Raw genomic sequence first — 22,766 nt, 5'->3', positions numbered from 1 at the left:
TACTTCTAGTAGTACGCCACGCCAATTAGTTACGTGAGTAAGCCAAAAACATAATAATTAATTTGGTATGTCTCACGAATGTTATGTAATATAAATAAAGCTTAATTACTTCTAGTACGTGTTAGGAAAATAACAGTCGTAAGTTTAGTTTTACACAGATTTTCTTCTCACGTTATATAGAATAAACTGTATAATAATTAATATTCTTATTTTTAATTAGGTACAGTAACTACATATGTGTAGTTAAACTACTAAATTAACAATTCATTAAGCGAGCCACGTCACACAAGGAACACTGTCTTGCGAATTAAGCACTAAGTGGTGCCTAAGTGATTTCACTTTGTAATCACATCACTAATTGCTAGTCTCGGCTTATACACACCATAAGTTTCCCTTGGGAGCCATAAGAAGGTCCTAATGAACTGTGCCGAGGGAAATGGCCAGGGGTAGCCACGTGTGGGCTAATGACATCATTCTATCCACGGAGCATGATAATTGTGGATCGTTCAAATAATGACCAGGTGTGGCCCCACTGTCTTCCGAATGAAATGATGGATACAGTAACAGAGTCTTCTATTATGTTCCCAGATTGTGGACTGTTAGTAGACTATTCGAGTAAAGGCGTCCATAACAGAAAGTAGTGCTGATCTCTCCGCGGGGTCGTTTCGTTTTATTGGCGTATTTTTAGTTTGTATTATTTCTGTTGGTAATATCTGTAAGTAGTTGTGTTCCCGTCTTATCTATGTTAATGATATCATTGAGCATAAGTATCAGAGTTTATTTATTTATTTTAATATCAACATAACCTGTTTACACTCAATTTCATTGCTAAATGTACTTATATACGTATATGGCGACACATGACAAGTGACAGATAACAGAAGTCGCACATAGACGATCGACGATCAAATTAACGGATGACATCATAAATCCTACATCGCACAAATGAATTTTACATGCAAATAAATATGGATAGAGAGATAGAGTGCCCGCCAGACACGATCACTTGGTCGGAGGATCCTCCTTTTCTTAGAGAACTTTACTCTCTGTTTCCTAAACTGGTGACACTGACGTGATGATTACTACATAAGTAGCGTGGTCAATAGATACTGATATCAATAAGTGTTCTGCTTGTTATCTAAACAAGATTTTTGGCACGCAATCTGCACACACAAAACTTATCGTCTTCAAACCACCCAACGAAGTACAAACTTAATATTCTCATCGTACACATTACAGCACTTGGAACGCCTAAATGCACAATAACCATTAGATAGTAAGTATGTGGTAGTGAGTAATCGTAGCATCTAATTGTTGTTACTTGCAAACTGCCGTGAATAATGCCGCCCCGCCGCTGCACCAATGAATATTGTACCAACAGATTTACGATATACAACCGGTTATTTAACTCAGCATTGTTCCTTAATATTTATTGTATTTTAACCTCACTTTGTTGGTACATGGTTTCGGAAACAGGCTCAGGGTGGCTTAGTTGTTGGTGCTAGTTAGATATTGTAATACAGCAATAGTTTAGTTTATACACCGTTTGATGTACTTTAGCGGGTTAATATTTTAATGCAGGGCAAAACTAAAAGAGATTACTCCATTTTGAAATCGAATACGATTTAAACTTGAAAAGAACCGTGATAGCTTTTTTCTTTTTAATTTCAAATATTGTTTCTACCATTAATTTAGTGTCAGCATTTAAAAATCGAATATCAAATCATACTAAGATGTTTCATTACCAAACTGAAGACAGATCACCTGATGGTAAGTCATCAACTCCAAAGGAATTATAAGTTCGTTACCAACCTTTTTGAAAGGAGGAGGTTATGCCTCCAGTAACATCTACCTTGCACCATTTTCATTTAAAAAAACGACAAAGTCTATTACATGAGTTGTCTAAGAGTAGGTACCTCTGACCTTGTAACTTAATGCGACCTCGCTCGTCTTGTTTAAGTAAAATGCTGTATTTTTGTTAACGCCCCTTATCGTGGAGTCGTCAGTCGCGTTCGCTGGCATTTCTTCAATTCTAACAGAACGAGTTGTCAAGGTCCCCGAGATGTCGACTTTAATTTATTTCTCTGTCTGTTAGCGAAAGGAGGCTTTTTCACCAGAGATGTGCTATGCTACGTTACTGTGAATGCGTTTGAATTTCACCAATCATATTCATTAAAGATGCGTGCTATGTACATATGTGTGTATCGATACATCGCATAATCGAGCTATGCCTCTTCCTCGCACACCTACTTTGCGGAAGCACATCTCCATAGTGTAATAAGCTATGGCTTAGCATCAGTGGAAACGGTCACATAGTTTTACAGCTTTGCTATTACATCTTCGTAGCTTGACATAGCACATCTCTGATGGAAAATCACCCTTATATTTGTCGACTGGGAAACTGGAAAGTATATGCCTTTGTACATACAGGCAGACAGTAGCAAATCAAGATATTCTAATCAAAAGTAATTTTCAACTTTATATAAAGTGGTGACAAAGTCCAAAATCTGTTGATATGATGTTTAGCTGATTACGCGGTTAGTCAATCAAAATGATATTTAAATGTAAATATAGAAGGTTCCAGGAACAAAACGTTATCACAGAATCAATTATCTGAGCTTTCGTAGCAAACGTGCCCATTTTATCAATGTCAATACTCAAGCGATGTTTCACTAGAGATGGACGATGATTAAATTTTCACGTTAAGTAGGTTAGTAATAAATTATTCATAAAAGGTGAATATAAAACTGCGCGCCCATTACGGCGGTACCGAGAACCAGACAGTATTTATCCTTGTTTGGCTTCTAGTTCGTTAATTTATTCGTCTTGTGATAATGTAAACCAAATATTACTTCTGGAAATTTTGCCTTCGAAACCCCGGGAATATTTATAGACATAACAAAATTTTGAAGCAAAACATAAATGTATCACTCGTACTAAATGACTCTATGAGGTAGAATTAGTACCTGGTGCTACCGGGTAAGTGGACGCCGGTCTTTACAGCTTATTGTAAAGAAATTATTTTCAGAATGAAGTTATACAAAGTAAAATATTCGGGTGATTCTTTCAACAACGACCCCAGAGGCGTTTTATTAATTTTCTTTTTGATACAACTTTTTGTTTTACACAATTCAGTAGTAATTTCAAATTGTATGCCTACTGTTTTTCGTTTGTGAAATTGCTTTAATTGTGAGATAAGCTGGTACGCTGGGCGACCTTGGGTTTATTTCGATAGTTTATTTTTGAAATACATTTATCCAAATTGACTAAAGTAATCCCCAACCATATTATGTAAACTAGTTTAAAAAGCCACGATAATTTTGGCTTTTCTTTTTTTAAATAGACTTATATCGATTTTAATTGAATAATATTCGTTGGGACAGTAAAAACAAAAGCTTTCATGTTTCTAAGAAATACGAAAATAGTAAAATGTAATTATACAAGAGTCGGGCTGTTTTAACATAATAATTATTTGGTTTGCTGTATCATTGTTTTCTTCGGAAATAACATTACTTATTTAAAAAATAATGTTTATATCAGTAGGCTGCGCGACGTCGCCGCGTCTGCGCACGCTGCTCATGATGAAGAGTCCCAGTCTCCAATAATAAAATTAATAAACGTAAGTAAACTGTGACTTTTTAGTATGTTTGACGATAGTTATTATAAAACATATTATTCTACTTACTTATGATTCTTAATTTTCTTTTAAGCATTTTTCTATTTATTAATTATTTAGGTTATAATTTATTTATTTATGTGTTATACATGTATAATTTTACAGAATAAGCCAAATCATTATACATTCTAAATTCACTTATAAAATTTACGTTAAATTAACTAAAAATCACGGTTTACTCACTTATATCAATAGAGAACAGCTCAACTACTTTCAAGTCGCAAAACGACTCTTCATCATGAGCAGCGTGCGCAGACGAAGAGTCCCTCTGTAACTCGAAACTAGTAGAGCTTTTCTCCGTTTAATAAAAACTATACATAAATTAACGAGTATTCTCCAAAACTTACCGGTATACTTATCAGGTGGCCTGATGGCTACTGTGTACAGCGTGACCTCCTCACTCCTGCCTTTAGCGTTGGCAGCGTACAGGATCAGGGTGTAGCTTGATCTGCTGTCCAGGTCGTGGACCTCGAAGGTAGGCGTGTGGTTCGAGGATACGTTTGCTCGTACCTGTATAAAATGAAATCATATTAGAATAATGTGGATTAAAAAATGATACACTTTATAAACCAGTCATACATGGTATAAGCCGATAAACGGGCAGAAGGATCACCTGGTGGTAAGCAATCGGTGCCACCCATATACACCTGAAGCACCAGAGGTGTTCCAAGTGCGTTGCCGGCCTTTCGGAGAGATTACGAATGAAATGAATGAAATTTTTCACGCATTGAGTAGATATTGAATGAACTAAATAGTATCGAGTATGACTTTATATTCCGTATATTGAATACTATTTTAACAGTTACGATTGGAGTTGTATAGTCTTGACATTGAATAATTATTAAAATTTTATTGGATTGGATTGAAATTGACATGAGCTTAGTTGAGCATGGACATTGAGCTTAGTTCCAAGAGTAAGCCTACTGAATAAATCAAGTGTAACATAAATCCTAGAAATTGTTTCTCAACAGTTACGTGGGGAAGCCGATAAAATAATAATAATTAAAATTGTTTCTCATTGTAGATCAGACCTTTCAAATGACTTACCATCAAAGACGGTAGCTCCAGCACCTCCATATAGAACACCTGCGGTAGACCTCCATCGAAGCCTTCGAGACACTCCACCAGCAGTGTATCAGAGCTCTGGTTTACTACGGAACAGTTCTGCAGGGCCGTAGGGTTCCCTGCTGAAACCGGACACACTTAGGAACATTGGCAATGGAAAAGAAGATCTAATTATATACATGATAGGATTGGTTTTCCTTTCTCCTAGTTTGGAGTCTCTGCACAACTTAATCTATTCCTTCAGTAACCAAGGTTTTTATAAGAATATCTTTTAGAATTTGTATTCATTCATAGCTTAATAAGATAGTGCCTCGACTCTTGCCAAGGTTCTTTCAAAGTCTAAGTGTGAACCTTGACGAACGTAGCTCGAAGTAAATCTAATTTCGCCAGTTCGTTATTTATGTAAAAACACCTAAATGTGACAGTTGCTGTACACAGTACACAGTACACAGTTACACACACAAACAGCATTATTACAATTCTATTTTTATCACTGTCTCTGTCTCTGTCTGCGAACAAAATTAAATAAGTGTTTCGTCCCTTTTTCGCAGTGAGACCAAGAGACAAAGCTTATTTTGAACCACTATTGACTCGTAGTTACAGTAAAGACAGATTTTCCAAGGAACTTTGCGACAAATTTAATGACTATGTGGTTAATTAAGTAACTCAAAATATTGGTTCCATGTTCTTCGACAGTTCTATAAATAGCATTCGAAGAAATTGGAACTGTGGACGTGGTACACACGGCTACAGATCAAGTTATACAGGACCAGTATATCATGGTCTTGCTTTGTATGATCTTTCCGCATTTCAAAGGTCAGTTTATACTGGTTTGAATAACATTACATGTAGCCGCGTCTAGGTACAATTTATACCGTGTGGCAATGTTATTGTAACAGTGCAGGACGAAACATTGCAACTTGCTGCATTTATCATCACCCGGAGTGACAAACACGGTGCAAAGTTCTCGCGAACAAACAAACAAACAACTTTATGACGAGCATTTTATTTTGTTTGTCGTTATACTAACATAGAATATGTGCCAAATGTTTGTGCATATGTTTACTTTAGTAATAAACATAAAAAAGTTTTCCTATGACATTTGTTACATCGTAAGGGCTTTCAAGAAGGTTGTCGTAAGAGAGTGCAGATGATGCAAACCGGGGTGATTTTAATGAGGTAAAGATCCTATACTCCCTAGTCTTTCTGCCTAAAATGCTAAGAACATTTTGAAGGAATTCCACTTTCAAAAAAGGCTGTATCACTCCCGTATTGTAGTGTTCTAAACGTGTTGGACAAGACTGGACAGCAACAAGATTTATGTGTTTACTTTTTTTTAAACGTTACCCCACACTAGGATTTTCTTCTGTGTCGTGGGTGCGAGTACTTTTGGGTCTGGACCCAAAAGAACAATTTGTGGATCACACATGGAGTGGCTCCGTGCGGGAATCGAACTCTACACGTTGCGCTAAAAATTATCAACACCAAAGATAATGAATTACCTGCAGCAACCAGTTTGTACAAGCAGGGAGTCTCCTGCCTGCCCACGGAGTTGGTGGCTGAACATAGCACGGTGCCAAAGTCCAGGTCAGTGGTCGGAGTGTAGCGAAGAGTTGAGGTGTTCCCGAAGACTGTGTACAGGCTGGAGGAATGAAAAACTTGGTGAATGACACTGACAGACTATTCAATTTTGACGTTTCAAAAGTGCTTTGTTAAATGTTAATTGAAATAAACGCTTTGACTGTGACTTTGAATGGTTTTATTATAAAATTATGTTGTTGGTAAAATACACTCTAAAAGAAAAGGAAATTATTTTTAATTAAACAGCACAATATTTTTTCTGTTATCCTACATTATAATTATGTTTCGTTGTTTGCATCTATGGACAATAATCAAATTAGTAAAATAAAAATGAATATAAAAATTGGACATATATTAAAAAACTTTATATAATTCCCTACTGATTTAGGTAATGGTGCATAATATCACATAACATCAACAGCCTATAAGTGGCCATTAGTGACCAAAAGCCTCTCCTCACACGGATATGGTTTGAGCATTCAGCATAACCACGCTTGCTCAATGCGAGTTTTCAAACTTACAACCAGAAATTATAAGCCTATGTTTCCCCACGATGTTTTCCTTCAATTTTATCAGTGGTGTCTAAATAATCTTAGAAAGTATATAATAACTCGAAAAAAGTCACGTTGGTAGGTTCCAAACCAGTGTCCTCGTGCATAAGAAGCGAGCGAACTCCGGGCCAACACGACGTTTACATAATATATTTAATGTAACATGAGTGGATCTTAAAATTATTTATGAATTTAATCATAATAATGAAGGTTTATGTACAAAATTAGCTTTTAGACTCCATATACATTTACCTAGTTTATAATGTGAACAACCGAACGGTGTGTGTGCGTGTGTTATTTATAACAATTTATGATTTATAATAAACACATTAATTGGCTTCATAGCTATTAAACGTGTACCTACGTAATTAAAAACCTATCTAAATGACGTGCCTACATAATTTTAGCATCCGAACCATTTAATTTATCGTTCATTATTATAGGTGATACACAATTAAAAAGGCCCTTTATTAACCCTTGTTAATTTTAGAAGTATCTCGTATTACGCTGAAACTTAGTTCACAATAACAATTTTTTTTTCTAAGCTAAATACCGATGAATATAATTGGTGGAAGTCAAACGTATTCACACCAACGTAGCATAGCATATCTCTGGTGCAAAATTACCCTGACGTATTTGAAGCCAGTAATGAAGCCTGCATTTGTAGATCAAATGTCAAACTGGACATAGTTTCAGCAAATTCTGGGAACAATGACAAAGCACGAGAACCACTTCAAAGCACTAGTCGGCACCAAATACAGCTACAGTGTATACGGCCGATAGGTCACGTTACAATTTAATCTTCATGTATTTTAATGTGCCACAAAATTGGTCTTTCAGTAACAAAGTCTCCAAAATAATGTTATTTCATTAATACCTAGGTTTTGCTCTTCAGTCTTAGTTTTGCTTTTGAATACAGACTCGTAATTATACTCTATTTACTCTAAAATGTATTCAGTGTTTCTAATTTACTCACACAAGTAATGCCTGAGATAAACAACCGCGACATAAATAAGTAAAACTATATTTTCGTTTAGACAGAATGCTGGTAATTTGTTCTAAAAGACAAACGAGGTGGCGCGTAACGCGTGACGTCACGGTACACAATGCGCGACAATTCCCACAAATCCGGGCGCAGCGTGCGTTTATATACAGAGTGTATTGACTTCCCCGAGCCGCGTCAAACGCATCAACAGAAAAGGCGTAGCGCTGAACTGCAGGCGCTTAGCCAGTGCACTAATTACTGTTCCGAATATGGACGTATTTAGTGACCAAAATTCAACCCAAAGCCTGGCGATCTGACCCGTTAGCAGGCTTAAAACTTGAGCTCCGCTGAGCCGATTTTCATTACAGTTTTATTCAGCAAAAGTACTTTATTTTTCAAGCCTTGTTTTAAGTTTCGGCAGAAATAAAGCGATGTAAGCGTAACCGGGGTCCGCAGAGGCGTGATCTATTCGGAAAGTAACAAGAACTAAGTTTGTTTAGAACCCCTGCTTCCGAGAAATCAATATTTCAACGTTAAGTAGTTTATTCTATGGCACTGAGATGTTGATTTTGTTATAATAATTATATTTGCTCGCGAAACGAGACTAGTTTCAGATTTTCAAACTGAATTCAATTACACGATTAAGTTTGAACGTTTCAAGGAATACTTAGAATAGTTACTTTTCATTTTGCTTTTTCGTAGATTGCTCGAATGGTCACAACTTTGGCTGTAGACTGGCAATTTACTTCATTTTCTTAGAGAATACCAGACTTGATAATAATAATAATGTTTAATGTTTCTTTATCATTAACCGACTTAACTTTATTTAAGTAGTCATCTTGTAGTATTGTGACATTAAAACCTCTCACTGATAAGTGAAAACTTATTTTTATTGAAATTTTCAAAAACTAAACAACACAACATCTCTCTATCGGACAACGTTTGTATTATTATAATTATATTCACAACTAAACAAAACATAACTTTTCACTATCAGATTCAACAGAATATGTACAATGGTGGTCACATGCGCCTGACCACTAAGTTAATGTTTACTTGCATCTGATAATATCCGCTCTCTAACTCCGCCTTATGACCTTGAATTGACAAATGAACCGAGGTAGTGGGCGGTGATGGTGCCAGCACAGGTAGCCGAACAACATCCAACGCATCACTGACTAAAGGATTACACGTGTTGCGTCAATAAGCTACGATGTTATAGCTTTGCTAGTAGATAAGATATTTATCGCTTTTCAATTAGATAAGATATATATAGCGTTTAGTGTTTTTGATGCGTGCAAGCAATAAAAGTTTGAAATGATCAGGCGGATCTGTCCCCCACCGTACCTATGTATGTGCTGTTACATCAATGATAGGCAAAAACCCGCCTACCTATTTGCATACGAACAAATAATTGCCCTGAATTACACACAAAAGCTTTGTAAAAAATACACAGTGCCATATTGAAACTGTTAGCTACAAACCGCAGCATTTGAATGCAGATTCAATTATTAATATTGTGAGTAAAAATGTAATCATTTGACGTAGAAATGGACATCAATCTACATACAGATTGCACACACTATTGCAAAAACAATGGAATATGTTTTGTGTTGGTTTTAGTTTAATTGGTATAGAACGTTGTTGTTTTTGCATTTATTTTTTAACTGTAGTTAGTAATATTTGCTTGATGGCAATTGTTCGCGATAGAATTAATTAACCGTTCGCTGTTTATTTTATGTCTATAGATACATACATACATAACCTCACGCCTGTCTCCCATGAGGGTAGGCAGAGACAATGGAACGCCAATTTCTACGAACCTAACATACCTCTTTCACTTCATCTACAGTGATCAGTCTTAATATTTCGCCAATTTAGTCGCTATATGTCCTACAAAAACAAATTTAAAAGTTATGGACATAACTTTTCGTTCGACAGTAATGTAGACTGTAGTAATGTAGGTAATACTATGCTTGATCCGAGAAGCTTAATAATCGCACTAATCAATAAAATTATGACTAAGATAATATTTAACATGATGACTGTAGCAAACCGAAAGTGATCGATCACATTAAACAGAAATCACAGATTTTGGAAGTCTCTCATTCAATACAGTTGTTCTAAAGACTTCAGAGGAAAAGACACTAAGCAAAGAAGATAACAGAAGATTATCATACCTGGGAGATATTTCAGTCTGTTCTCCAGAGCTGTTGAAGAACCAGCTGAAGTATGTGGGAGGTGGGCTGGAGTCCACCACGCACTGCAGCACCACCGTCTCCATCTTGAGAGCTCCGTACACCTCGCCGTCGTTCACAGTCTTACACATTGGCGCATCTGAGGGGGAAAAAAATTATTAAGCATTAAACTAAAGTGTGTAAACATATTTTAAATTTTATTGTTGTGTAATAAAGTTAGTTTGCGAATAAATTACAATTAAGCGGATTATAAAGATCTGGTAACTTAAGATAAAGTAAGACTGTTTAAGTCTTTTTTTTAGGACAAAACAGCCAATGACTCTCCCGCCTTATGTGAGGCGAGAGGAAGTGTCAAACTCTTACTGACTAAAAACCACCCAGTTCCTACTCATGCTTTGAGCCGGAACACTGGTAACCTCTTCGTTATCCGCAGCTCTGGTTCGAGGGATTCAAATCTAAGATTTGGGTATAGTTCTTGATTCAAGTAAATATTTTTAATACTTTGACGACGTAATCTTCTACATAAAGATCGATTCTGCACTACGTTCGTTCATCATTTCATTTTACCTACATATTTAACTCACAAATTATTTTCCTACCAATCCATACTAAAACATGAATCTACAAGAAACAACAGCAGTAACGCGTTATATGCGAATCGATTCTAAAATAAACGTTTGTTCTAAAGCACGTGGTGTTTGTATAAGTACGGTTGTATTTGTGAAACGTTTTCGTGAAGGAGATATTTCTAGGGTAGCAGGTGAATGGGTGAGATGTAGCACGTGCAGGGTGCATCCCTGCATCTAGTGCATTCACGTGGCTTGTAATCTGTGCTTGCATTTGTATGGGTTCACATCTTTATGTTAAAACTTATGTTCAAAGGCGTAATAGGGTAGATGACTAATGTCTATTCTAATGTACATTCGTCTTGTATTTTAAAATATTAGACACGTATTTTCTTACGGAAACAAATCCTTTCGAAGATATATATCAATTTGAAGTTTCCCGTAATGTCACTTCCAGGTACATTGTATACGTAGAAATGACGTATTTGCCCCCCCACTCTTAAACTTTGATTCTTTTTACTCCAAGTATTGTTATCTTATATGACAAAATAAAAAAAAATACGTGTCTAATATTTTTTCAATACCTAACTGACGGACTACATAGATTTTTAATTTTCGTACCCCGTCATCATCCCTATTGATTTTACACGCTTTGTTGTTTATTACAGCAAGTTATTATAAAATTCATGTTATAAAAATAAGATGTTCCTAATATTAAATGCTAATTGAAGCCTCCGTCTTATCAATATTACATTATGTCAGTTTGATAAATGATAATATGATCCTAAATGACTTGAAGTCAAACCTTCTTCAAAAAAATTGCCTCTAATCTAGAATCCTTGAGAAATTGAACTCATTCATTACGTCTCCTCTTAAACGAACTACTTACAGCAATTAGTTTAAAATCAGCGCATTGGGGCAATCATAATGTGAGTTACGGCCTCCTTGGCCCAAAGACAAACGACTAGACCTATCTAGATTTAAATTAGGTCCAACGTATAAATCTGCGCGGCTGACAATCCTGGACTGATTCACTACTCAATCTGGTAGTAATCCACTGGGGTTTGAACAAACTGCCGCAAACAAAGTCTTCAAAGACCACATCCATTTCATTTTGAATCTGGATTCCTTCCAGTTTTCTAACAAGTCAAAGCAATAATATACCGGCACGTATGAATCCCTGGAGACTCCGATATTTTTGTATGCGTATTCTTATACATTTTGCTTATGTTTCTTATTATATTTTTGTTTTATGGTTTTTATTATAAAGTACTCGTAGCCACGCGGTTACTTATAAGTAATAGCTTTTTTATTTATTAATCTTTGAATTATATTTTTTTTATCGGCACGCCTTTTATCCTCGAAGGCAAAGGTGCACATTTCGGCACGTAACACCATTGTACTATGTACTTTTCAGTATTTATATTATAAGTCCCAGCAGTACTTTGCCTGACCCGGGAATCGAACCCGAGACCCCTTGCCTGGCAGTCGCACTTGCGATCATTCTATCAATAACGCAGTCCTTTATTGTTATAATTTATTGCCATTTTTAATGCATTTATTTATTGAATTATAATGCAATTATTCATTAAATTACATTATTTAGCCATGATCATTTGAGCCCCGGTGTAGTTCGAAACTCGCCGAACTTCTTTCGAACAATTCCTAAATTAATTTGGTAAGTGCCCACGTCTTATGATAATTACTATACAATATAATATTGAATACTAGCAACTTACAATTGATCTGCAAAGACACAGGGTTGCTGGTAGCACTGCCCTCGTTATTGTACGCCAGGCAGCTGTAGTCGCCTGCTGCTGCCCTGGTCACGCTCTGCAGCACCAGGCTCTGGTCGCTCAGGATGATGCCGGCGCTCGCATTGTGCTGGATTTCTTTTGCCTAAAGAAACAGGTTACATTAGAAACAGAAAAAAAAAACAGTTGGTTATGAAAGGCTCCATAAGTTCATACCGATAGTGAATAATGAATAATTGATGGACATGGTATGATGATGTCATAGTAAAATCCAATAATACTTTGCTCGTTTCGTGGTTTGGAACTTCTTACATTTGTATTGGCATGTGCATGCACGATACTCGATGTTACCCTATAATTTTGCAACTGGTAGACAGCATTCTTGCTTTAACAATTTATGAAAGTTTGCCCTTTCAATGTTATACAAATTATATATTAAAAAACTAAAAAACCCGACTGCGTTTCTTTATAACATGAAAATGAAAAAAACCCTAAAACAAGAATATAAGAAAAATGTAAGCAGTCGGGACCCATTCTTAATATTATAAAGACTTAGTGAGGACACATACGGTTTTCTAGAATGGGTCCCGACTGCTTATATTTTTCTTATATTCTTGTTTTAGGGTTTTTTTCATTTTCATGTTATAAAGCAACGCAGTCGGGTTTTTTAGTTTTTTAAATTACCTTTTTTATTTTATTTTCTTTTAGTTATATTATTTTTATATCTTGATAAATCTGGTGTCACACCCACAGTAAGTACGAATCAAACAACACCTCTCAAGCCAAAATCCATCGAGTCGTTTAGGCTAGAGAGTGAGCAATATTCGAATTTGGCGCCAAAAATCCGCCATTTTGTTTTTTTTTTACATTTTGATATATCCAGTGTCACTCTCACAGTAAATACGAATCTAACGACACCTCTCAAGTCAAAATCCATCAAGCCGTTTAGGCTGCAGAGCGTGCCAAACAATTATACATACATACATACATACATACATACATACATACATACATATATACATACATACATACATACATACATACTCTCGAAAAACATAACCCTCCTTCTGGCGCAGTCGGGTAAAAATAGACCATGTTGTTTGTTTAGTTATTTAGTTTTGTTTTTGTGTAAGTTATTATAATTTTAACGGCACTGGGCGATGTTGTCTCTGAGAGACAAATTCCTTTAATAAATTTGAATCCTTAAAGGTCCTTTGAGTCTTTTTAAATTAAAAATGCTGAAAGTCAAACCTCCACTTGCCAAGGGTGATTTAAGCAGTGGTTAGTAATATTCTTTTTTTATCATAATGTCTACTTACCCCCTTATACCAAGTTAGTTTCTTAGTCTTCGGGTTCGCTTTGACGCTGCACTCGAAGTACACTCCATCTCCTTCCTTGATGTAGCTCGGGTTCAGGTTCGAACCCAGTTTTAGTGTCACTATTGGGACATCTGTCAACAAACAAATTAAAAGTATAAATAAGATATTTTTTTAATCGGGAACCGCCTTAAATTTTTTTACCGCCGTCACTTTTTTTAAGCCAGGTAGGCATATATCTCTAAAACCTCTGCTTTGAAAATCTAAGTCTGAAAAATACTATACAGAAAACTAGCATCAAAATCAGTTCAGCCAATCGCGAGATTAATCACGCACAAACATGTAAGTACATACATACAAGTCAAACTAGAGAACCCCCTTTTTTGAAGTCGTTTGAAAATGAGCCCAATTTTTACCAAAAGACGGGTACCGCGAATAGTTAACTTCTCCGCTATCCGATGTTAATGGGCGGACCTGATTGATTACTATCAAGCGATCCACTTTTTTGCCCATAAAAGTATACAATAATTACAATACATGTACAAAATAACACAAAAACAATCCATAATTTTATAATCCCCATTTCAAAATAATTTATGATTTCTGATTAAAATTTCTACTAATTGAACGAATTATTGTTTTTAACTAACTTGTTGTTTTATTATGTGCTCACTAATTTGATAGGAATTCATATTATACAGGACCACTTGTAAAACTATTTTAATTATTTCATTATTGTTTCATGTAGTTATTTCAATGAAAACTATCACAATCGTTGTTAACAATCTTGTTGTTACTCATTATTGAAATTAAATTAGGAACTGAATATAAACAGTGATAAAAATACAATATATATATTGTATATTATTTACGAATTGAATAAAATAAATTGTTATCGCCAAGGCATTAAATCTATTTACTGAAAGTTGACATACCTATATATCTAGACTCTTCGGCTATTAATTAATATGGACAGTGGACACACCCACTAACTTATCTTACGACAAATTCAAGAAAAATGTTTCTAATGTGTTAATGAGGAACATTTAATTTTAAGATCGTTCTATCTCTACCTTCCATTTACATTTTTCATACAAAAAGACTGCCAAAAGCGACATAAATATGCTGGCCATGAAATGACCTCTATAAGACATATCTGATGCTCTCACCATGAGTTAAGAGAAGGCACCATATTAAACGCTTCGCGTCCAACTTACATCAGTCAATAGTAAGTTGAAAGTCGTAGTATCTACGTATTTAAAACATAATGGCAGAACATTAATATCTACTTTCAATAATTCTTAAACCTCTTTTAGAGGAGCAAGAGCCTTTGAGTTTTAGTGGGCGTGTTTCAAATGTTGATGCTAAAAATATTGACTGTTTGAAACTCGTACTTACATTGCACGTTGAGGAACCACCGGTCTTCTATGACAGCATTGGGCACTCGAGGGTTCTCCGCCCGGCAGACCAGGTACTTCTCGTGGTCTTCTGCCATCGGCACCAGGTTCAGGGTGCTGACGGTCGCGTTGTTGTCCGAAAACTGCATCAAATAATTTGATTTGTTACTGGTTTGTTGGTTGTGCTAAAGAGTTAATTCTGAAGATCAGTAAGGTTAAAGAGTTTGAAATGTTGTCTAGTATATTTTTTGTCTACCCTCATGGGAGACAAGCATGTGCTTATGTATGTATGTACATTTTTTCTAGTAGTAAGCTAGTTTTGGCGCTCATAAATCTGTTTTTACCCCAAAATGATCTGTGCCATCATAGATTTATTTATTCCTATGCCAAGTTTCATCTTTATCCGTTTAGCGATTCTGGCGTAGGTTTCCCATATATAATAATAGTATCTTTTCTATAATACACATATATGAACCATTATAGTATGTAATAAATATATGTATGTGGTTACACAAACATACACTTCGGCAAAATGTATCGAGATATTTCGTAACATGATATATTTAGACAGAGTACAAAAATACACTACATTACTGTCATTACTGAGTGTGTACTCTCTTAAGATTATTATTATTTATATGTTATATATTATGTCTATTTATGTCACCGTGTGTGGGCTGCTAAACACAGCCTAATACTGATTGACAGCAGGCGTACGAAGGAACATCGAGAACTCCAAGATATAGTGATGTATCAGAACAAAAACAAAGAAATTCGTGAATTAATAAATAGCATATCTCGCTGAAGATTTGGATAAAATTGTAAATATAATGTGATGCTGCTGTGACGTCAGTAACATGCTGATAGAGACCCGCTAACACGCTAGGCAGTCCGCAGTTCCGGGTCGACATCAGCCCTACTGGGCCCCTCTGTGGTGGTCTGATGGCTTGTACGCCGATCGCGGAGAACGTCGCGTGTTCCCCAACGCCCTGAGTGTCTCTGGCAACGGCTGGGGCATGAGGAAGTTTGTTCCTCAAGCGTCTTCGTCCTACTTTTTAGCTAGCATAACTGCTTTGCAGAAGGAGAAGACAGGACCACAATCCCCCTCTCTCCGCACCATGGCCTGAACCAATGCGAGATCTCTGTCGCCGACCACATCCCTGAGGACACCGCGGTGCTCAGCCCATGCAGGGCAGTCCGCCATCGTATGTTCCACCGTATCAGAAACAGGTACCTCCTAAGACTCCCATGTCCGGTAAGTACCTGTGTCAGGCGATCGGTGAGGATGCTATAGCGTCTCTCAAGCCACTCCTCAAAGAGGTGACTTACAGCTGCAATGACAGCGAGCCCAAAAATGTTAAGCTTTAAACTTTAAAGTGTACAATGTCTAAAGCGCTTCAGTATAACTTCGTTATGTAAACTGTAAACAAAGCCAGCCAGCCGTTTGTAAAGTTTACTTTTATAATAGTTTAATTTACTCGAAATATTATTTGGGAACGTAACTCAAGATGGCAGACATAAAAGTATAAAACTCGCTCGTAGTAACATTTACTTTGATTAATACTTATTGTTTTTATGATGGCTATATCTTTACATAAAGTATGTACTGGTTTTTTCGTATTTTGGTAAACAATTTCTGCTGAACAGGTGGTCTGGCGTCGATTCTTGGGTCGTGCAAATTATTGTTAGGGTTGACGATTATCAAAATTCACAGTGGGTGTTATTTAGTATGAGCACCGCTGCCTATCTCGGGTTCGACGTAAGTATTGCGTGTTTTATTTCTCAGTGAAGTCGCCATCTAGGCTCAATAATACACTGGAAAAGTGTACATTGGCATTAAAAATATTACGTGAAATAATTTTCAGTAAACCGTTAACGTAAAAATCTATCATAATACACTGGAAAAGTCCATCTATTACCGAAATATTTTTCGTAAAAAAAGTTTAAAAAAATCAATATCCCTCGTATACTAAAACCTGCTCCTAAGTCTAACAAAAACTTTTCTGAAAACCGCATCGAAATCAGTTCAGACACTTGTGAAATAATCGCGCACAATCATACATAGACCCTACTGTATTGAAATCGTTTAAAAAAATAAATGTTCAATGAAAAATGTTCTGAAATTCATAAAAACCTACCGTGCACCACACCTGCAAGCTAAATAAATAAATAAAAGGCTATTAAAGTAAAACAAACATTGTGTACAATCAATCACAACAGTGTCGGAACATTAGTCATTAGTCAGAAGCCGCACAGACTGTACACACTCGAACCAGTATAAACTGGCCTTTCAGTATGCAGAAATGTTATACAAAGCGAGACCAAGATACACTGGTTATGTATAGCTCAACATGCAACCGTGTATATGAAAAACAAATAAACATAATAAAAACAAAATGTCTGTCTGTTGATCGAACGTTGTTTTTAAACATGTCACTATTGATATCTTAATTAAATACTGAATTGATATAGCTATGTTTGTATACTAAACCAATATGTTTTGCTGTCACTTTATATAAGTGAGATTGATTTGAAATGTTTTTATTTTTGTATTTGATAGTGTTTTGTTTCGTTTAATAGAATTTCGTTTTTATATTTTGTTAATATTTGAACTATAACATACGAGCGGCATGTTGCCAAATGCAGAGGTAACTGCCGTCGACATTTCTACTGCAACCACACTGCAAACAGAGGGCTTAGTACGAGTTTATTTTACGTGTAACGAGATCGAATATATAGTGCGTTCGACGCTCTGATTGGTCAGTTCATTCGCACTAGCCAATCAGAGGCCTTAGTAGGAGTTTAATTTACGTTGAACGAAAACGAAACGAGAGCGTATTCAGCGCTCTGAGTGGCTAGCGCGATTGAAATCAATCAGACCGCCAAACGCGCTAACGTTTCGTTTGTCAAAGCAAAATCATACTTTAGCTTTATTCAATGAGCTTGTAGGCACCGCAATGGTAAATAAAAAATCTTAAGAATCTTGAGAGCCTTTTAACAAAACATTTTCAAAACTTAAAACTATAATTATTATTATAAAGAACTTTGTACAAGCTGTTATTAAGATTAGTATTCCGAGAGTAATGCAATTAAAACACTATAAAAATCTTATGACCATAAAACAACGCCAGACTAATGACTTTCTCTAATAAACTAAGGTCTAAAGGAGTTTACGACAATATTCTAATTATTTACTAACTAGAGGCTTGCGCGCGGTTTCACCCGCTTTACTCAGCTCTCATTGATAATACCGTGATGTTTTATAACCTATAGGCTTCTTCAATAAATGCACTATCCAACACAAAAATATTTATTCAAATCGGACTAGTAGTTCCAGACATTAGCGCGTTCAAACAAACAAACTCTTCAGCTTTACATAATTATTAAGTACACAGAAGTATAGATATAGATTTGTAGTGGAAAATCTAGACTTTACATATAACTCGATAGTTAGATTAGTTACCTAGACTAAAAAAACTATAGATACAATTTTGATTATTTCACAAATAATCGAAATCCCTAGGCAAACTGAATTACAGTCTAGTCTAGACTCTCGAATACATATAAATATTAGTTGTGCAAACATTGATTTGATAGCACTAAACTTTATAACTCGCTGTGTAATACCAACCGTTGTATACGGGTACAGATCAAGCTATACAAATCCAGTTTATCGTGGTCTCGCTTTATAAGATAAGGTATAAAAATATTACAAAAATAAGTGCTGGCGATAGCAGCACTTATTTATTACCCGCATTAAGCAAGCATAGTGATTAAATCTTAATACTTCTCCGAGCGACAAGAGGCCTTTGGTCATTAGTAGCCACTACAAGCCTGTTGATGTGAACTGCTGCTATAATTATTATTATCATAATCCCATTATGCAATTTCTCATTGTGTCTACAATCTACATAAATACGTCTGAAATAATATTTCCCTTACAACAAAACCTAGATAAAAAAAAATTGTCGTTGGATTATTTGGAATTTAAACGAGATTTAAACAATCGTATATCCATACCTCTACCTACCTCAGTTTTTATTTAATATTTTGCACTGATTCGATGCACCCACTAACGGAGTATACCTACTCGTACTATTGAATATTGCAGTTGATTAATATTTTATATGGCACAGTTGAGCAGCCAGTGAGTCGTTGGTTATCGAATGATGGCGGACTCTTCAATATCACAGCGAACAATAACTCGACATGAGTGTCCACCAATGAACTAATTGAGAAGTCGATTCTCTATATTTTTTTTTTGAGTATTTTCAGTGTTTGCACCTCCTTGGTTTGGCTATTAATATTTTATATGGCACAGTTGAGTAGCCAGTGAGTCGTTGGTTGTCGAATGATGACGAGCTGTAAATCACAGCGAACAATAACTCGACAGAGTGTCCATCAATGAACTAATTGAGGTTTCTGGTTTAAATGCAGTGCGTTAAAGCTCTTTCTGGTTTAACTGTCCTGTTTTATCAATCAAATACGCAGTCACATTCGACTGCACGGTTGGCGCGGTGGCTGGACAACTGGCAGCCGTGCAACGTACCTTCAATTTCTACACGGAGCAACTCTTTGTGTGTTCCACAAATTGTTGTTTACGGTCTAGGTGTCATGTGAATGTGAAATTATATGTTTATAAACGCACTCACGATTTAGGAGAAAATCCAAGAACGAATCTTAGTGAACTCTTTATGATCAAAACTAATATTCATTTAAATGTAAAAGAGCTGATATTTTATAATCAGACGCTTCTAAATTAATTACAAATTGATATAAAAAACAAGAGTGCATCTAATAACGTGGCCAGTGACTGTACATTTGCTTTACGCTTTACATTGAAGAGTACCTACGCCAGTGCTTACAATGTCGTGGACTAGGCAAGACAATGGGTTTGCAACAGTTTGTCGTTCGCAAGTACTGCGCCACATGCTGTGCGACAACTTGTAGGACCTTTTGTGTTCGCGCTGTTTCAAGTTTCACTTCATATGTCTTTCTTACTTGTTTCATTTTACAATCAGTTTCTTATTAGTAGTAGTAGTATTTTCTATACAGATTGATTTGTTGGTATAGCGACAAAACTGGTTCTTAGATTGACAATTAACTGTACCCTTAGTATAAGTTGGCCTTTGCGTTTAAAGTAATCGAAATGAGTCTCTATAGACCAACCAACCAGGCCGCCAAAGGCACTCTCATTTCTATTACTTTAAACTTAAAGCAAACTTGTACTAAGGGTACTGGTAAATAATATTTTTTTTATACCACGACGGTGGCAAGTCTCGGCCCACCTTATGGTAAGTGGTTACCATGGCCTATGAACGCTTGCAACACTTTTGGCATTACATGCGCTTTGCTGACCCTTAATAATAATATAATAATTTGTATTATTTGAATTCTATATTTTGGTACATAAGTAATACATAATTAAACGGTTTTAATTAGCTGTATTCTACCAATCAAGCCCTGTCATTTTATATTCCTAATGGAGAGTAAGAGATAGGTAGTTGTGGAAGAAAAATAAATAGTCAATATTGTTTAGCTAGTAGCCACCAATATTATTTAGAGTTAAATAAAACTGTTTAAAAATAGCCAATTACCATTTTTTGTTCACCACTTCAGTATTCGAATAATTATTAATGACAACAAAACAGTTTTCCTCTAAAATTTCACAACTACAATTTCAAGTACGTTTCTATTTACACATTAAATCGTGCATTTTATACAACATGAATAGTTTTCAAGTGGAACACATTCGACCCACTTACAGTAAGCTAAGCGTTATTTCACAAATAAACATAAATCCCGCCAGTTATAAGTTGAATAGTCATGCAATTTCGAAAAACTTGAGTTTAACCTGTAAACTTGGACGTTCGTATGCAACCACTCGGAGGTTGCATGCAAATTGTACCCTTCGTAAATAGGGGGATAAAAATATTGTTAGGGAAATATAAATAGTTCAAGTTTGTGTCAAATTTCGTGATGATTTTCTTTTAATAGTAATATTCATTTAGTTGGTGCCGATTGATAGTATGCACGATTATGTCAACTCGTGGCCACGTCGGACCCTGGTGACCGACGCTTAGCGGAGGACTTGCCTTCAGTTTTCTTTCGTCAGTTAATGCTTTAATAAAGGAAATATACCTATAATAGCAATAGAAAATGAGTATGCTATATTGAGTATATTATTAACATTTATTTGCTTTATCTATTGGACGCGTAAATCAAAGATGTTGGCCATTATACCTAATAAAATGGTCAAGTATCAAAACAGCAGACCGTAACTCTAATTTACAATATTTTTTTTTTATCAAAATCAAAAATCTGCAAATAATTCAGCTACTAACCGAAGTTCCAACATATTTACACCACATATCGAACAATACTCTTCAGTAAAACAATAAGTGTTCACGCCTACGAAGCCACAAAACTTTGCAAGCCGAAGTAAAGCCGCTGGCAACACTCCCCGAACTATGTGCAGCCCACGATGAAAAGAATTAATTACCGCCTGTGATGGGCCATTGTCTACCAACATTTTGACCCACATATTCCCATCAGTCCACACAATGCTCGCCTCGTTCAACAAACTTTCATAAATGATGGGAGAAAATTACTATCAGTAAACGCATTTTCAATGAAATTTCCACGAAGTCTGCAAACCTATTATTGTCGTTAAATAATAACACTAATTATCCAACTGATAACATGAACTTTAACGTCCAATATTGATTGAACTCATTAGTTTAGATGACACGGAAATGTTGATGGTATGTCCGTCTACTAACTAATTTTCAGTGGTCAAATTAACAAGTCGAATTCATTTTGATTTGATACGTTTTATTACGTTTTGTTTTACGTTGGTATAATTAACATGAATTGATAGTTATTTCATTCAATGCAGTCTATATTTTAAAGTATATTATTACCTATTTACGATGTTGTATTATTCATCAATTTCCAACACATAATTTTGTAACATTAAATTTTAGCGCCTTTTAACGAAACATTAAGGTTTAATTATGTTTCAGAACAACTATATTATGTATATGAATTTTGAATTACATTAGGTACTAAAAGATTTTATAGCCCATTACAGACGTACAAACATATTATAGTAAGACGAAGTCGATATCGTTGATATGGAAAGCAAATAATAAAATTTAAAAAAAAATTAAGTTACAAAACATGCTTAAGAATAATGATCCTACATAGTGGTACTGTCATTTTTATAATAACTATCATAAGACATACTAAATTAACTAAAAGTAACAATTTACTCACGTAAATATATTGAAAAAAGTTCTACTAGTTTCGAGTCACAGAGGGACTCTTCTCATCTTCATCATGAGCAGTGTGCGTAGACGCAGCGACGTTACGCAGATTCGGTGCCTCGAAACTAGTAGATATTTTTCAGTATATCCACTTGAATAAACCATTGCATTTTCTTAAAGATGTTGTAGGTACCTATATGTAGGTACAAAATAATGCTACCATAATAATTATATGTTTATGATTTTGTGTTCTAAACTCTTTGTCAGTTAGTGTAAAACACATTAATTTATTCACAATTCCCTAACGCGCACTTCCTTAATTAGTGGTTTATTAATTGCAAATAGTGTCGCATCATTTTACGGTCTGCGGTGATGTAACGTTCGACATGTTATAATTATGTGAACGAGT

General features: G+C 35.5%; 1 protein-coding gene across 3 annotated transcripts in view; it reads right to left on the bottom strand.

The window, feature by feature from the left end:
• Positions 1-22,766, bottom strand: part of LOC118275872 (protein turtle) — a 124,043-nt gene that overhangs the window by 7,445 nt on the left and 93,832 nt on the right. For 2 of the 3 annotated variants that reach the window (XR_007705525.1, XM_035593988.2), the window contains exons 7-13: positions 15,091-15,232; positions 13,696-13,826; positions 12,362-12,521; positions 10,039-10,195; positions 6,244-6,383; positions 4,724-4,863; positions 4,024-4,186 (exon numbers count right to left, since the gene is read on the bottom strand). Coding sequence is in view for 2 of the 3 variants with exons in the window: in XM_035593988.2 (XP_035449881.2) it covers positions 4,024-4,186; positions 4,724-4,863; positions 6,244-6,383; positions 10,039-10,195; positions 12,362-12,521; positions 13,696-13,826; positions 15,091-15,232 (1,033 nt within the window). In the remaining variant the exon portion in view is untranslated. The remainder of the gene's footprint in view (positions 1-4,023; positions 4,187-4,723; positions 4,864-6,243; positions 6,384-10,038; positions 10,196-12,361; positions 12,522-13,695; positions 13,827-15,090; positions 15,233-22,766) is intronic. The other variant, XM_035593989.2, reaches the window with a different exon arrangement.

This window comes from Spodoptera frugiperda, chromosome 8 (assembly GCF_023101765.2).
Source record: "Spodoptera frugiperda isolate SF20-4 chromosome 8, AGI-APGP_CSIRO_Sfru_2.0, whole genome shotgun sequence".
NCBI classification, from domain to species: Eukaryota; Metazoa; Arthropoda; class Insecta; order Lepidoptera; family Noctuidae; genus Spodoptera; species Spodoptera frugiperda.
This window is presented reverse-complemented; position numbering and strand designations above follow the sequence as displayed.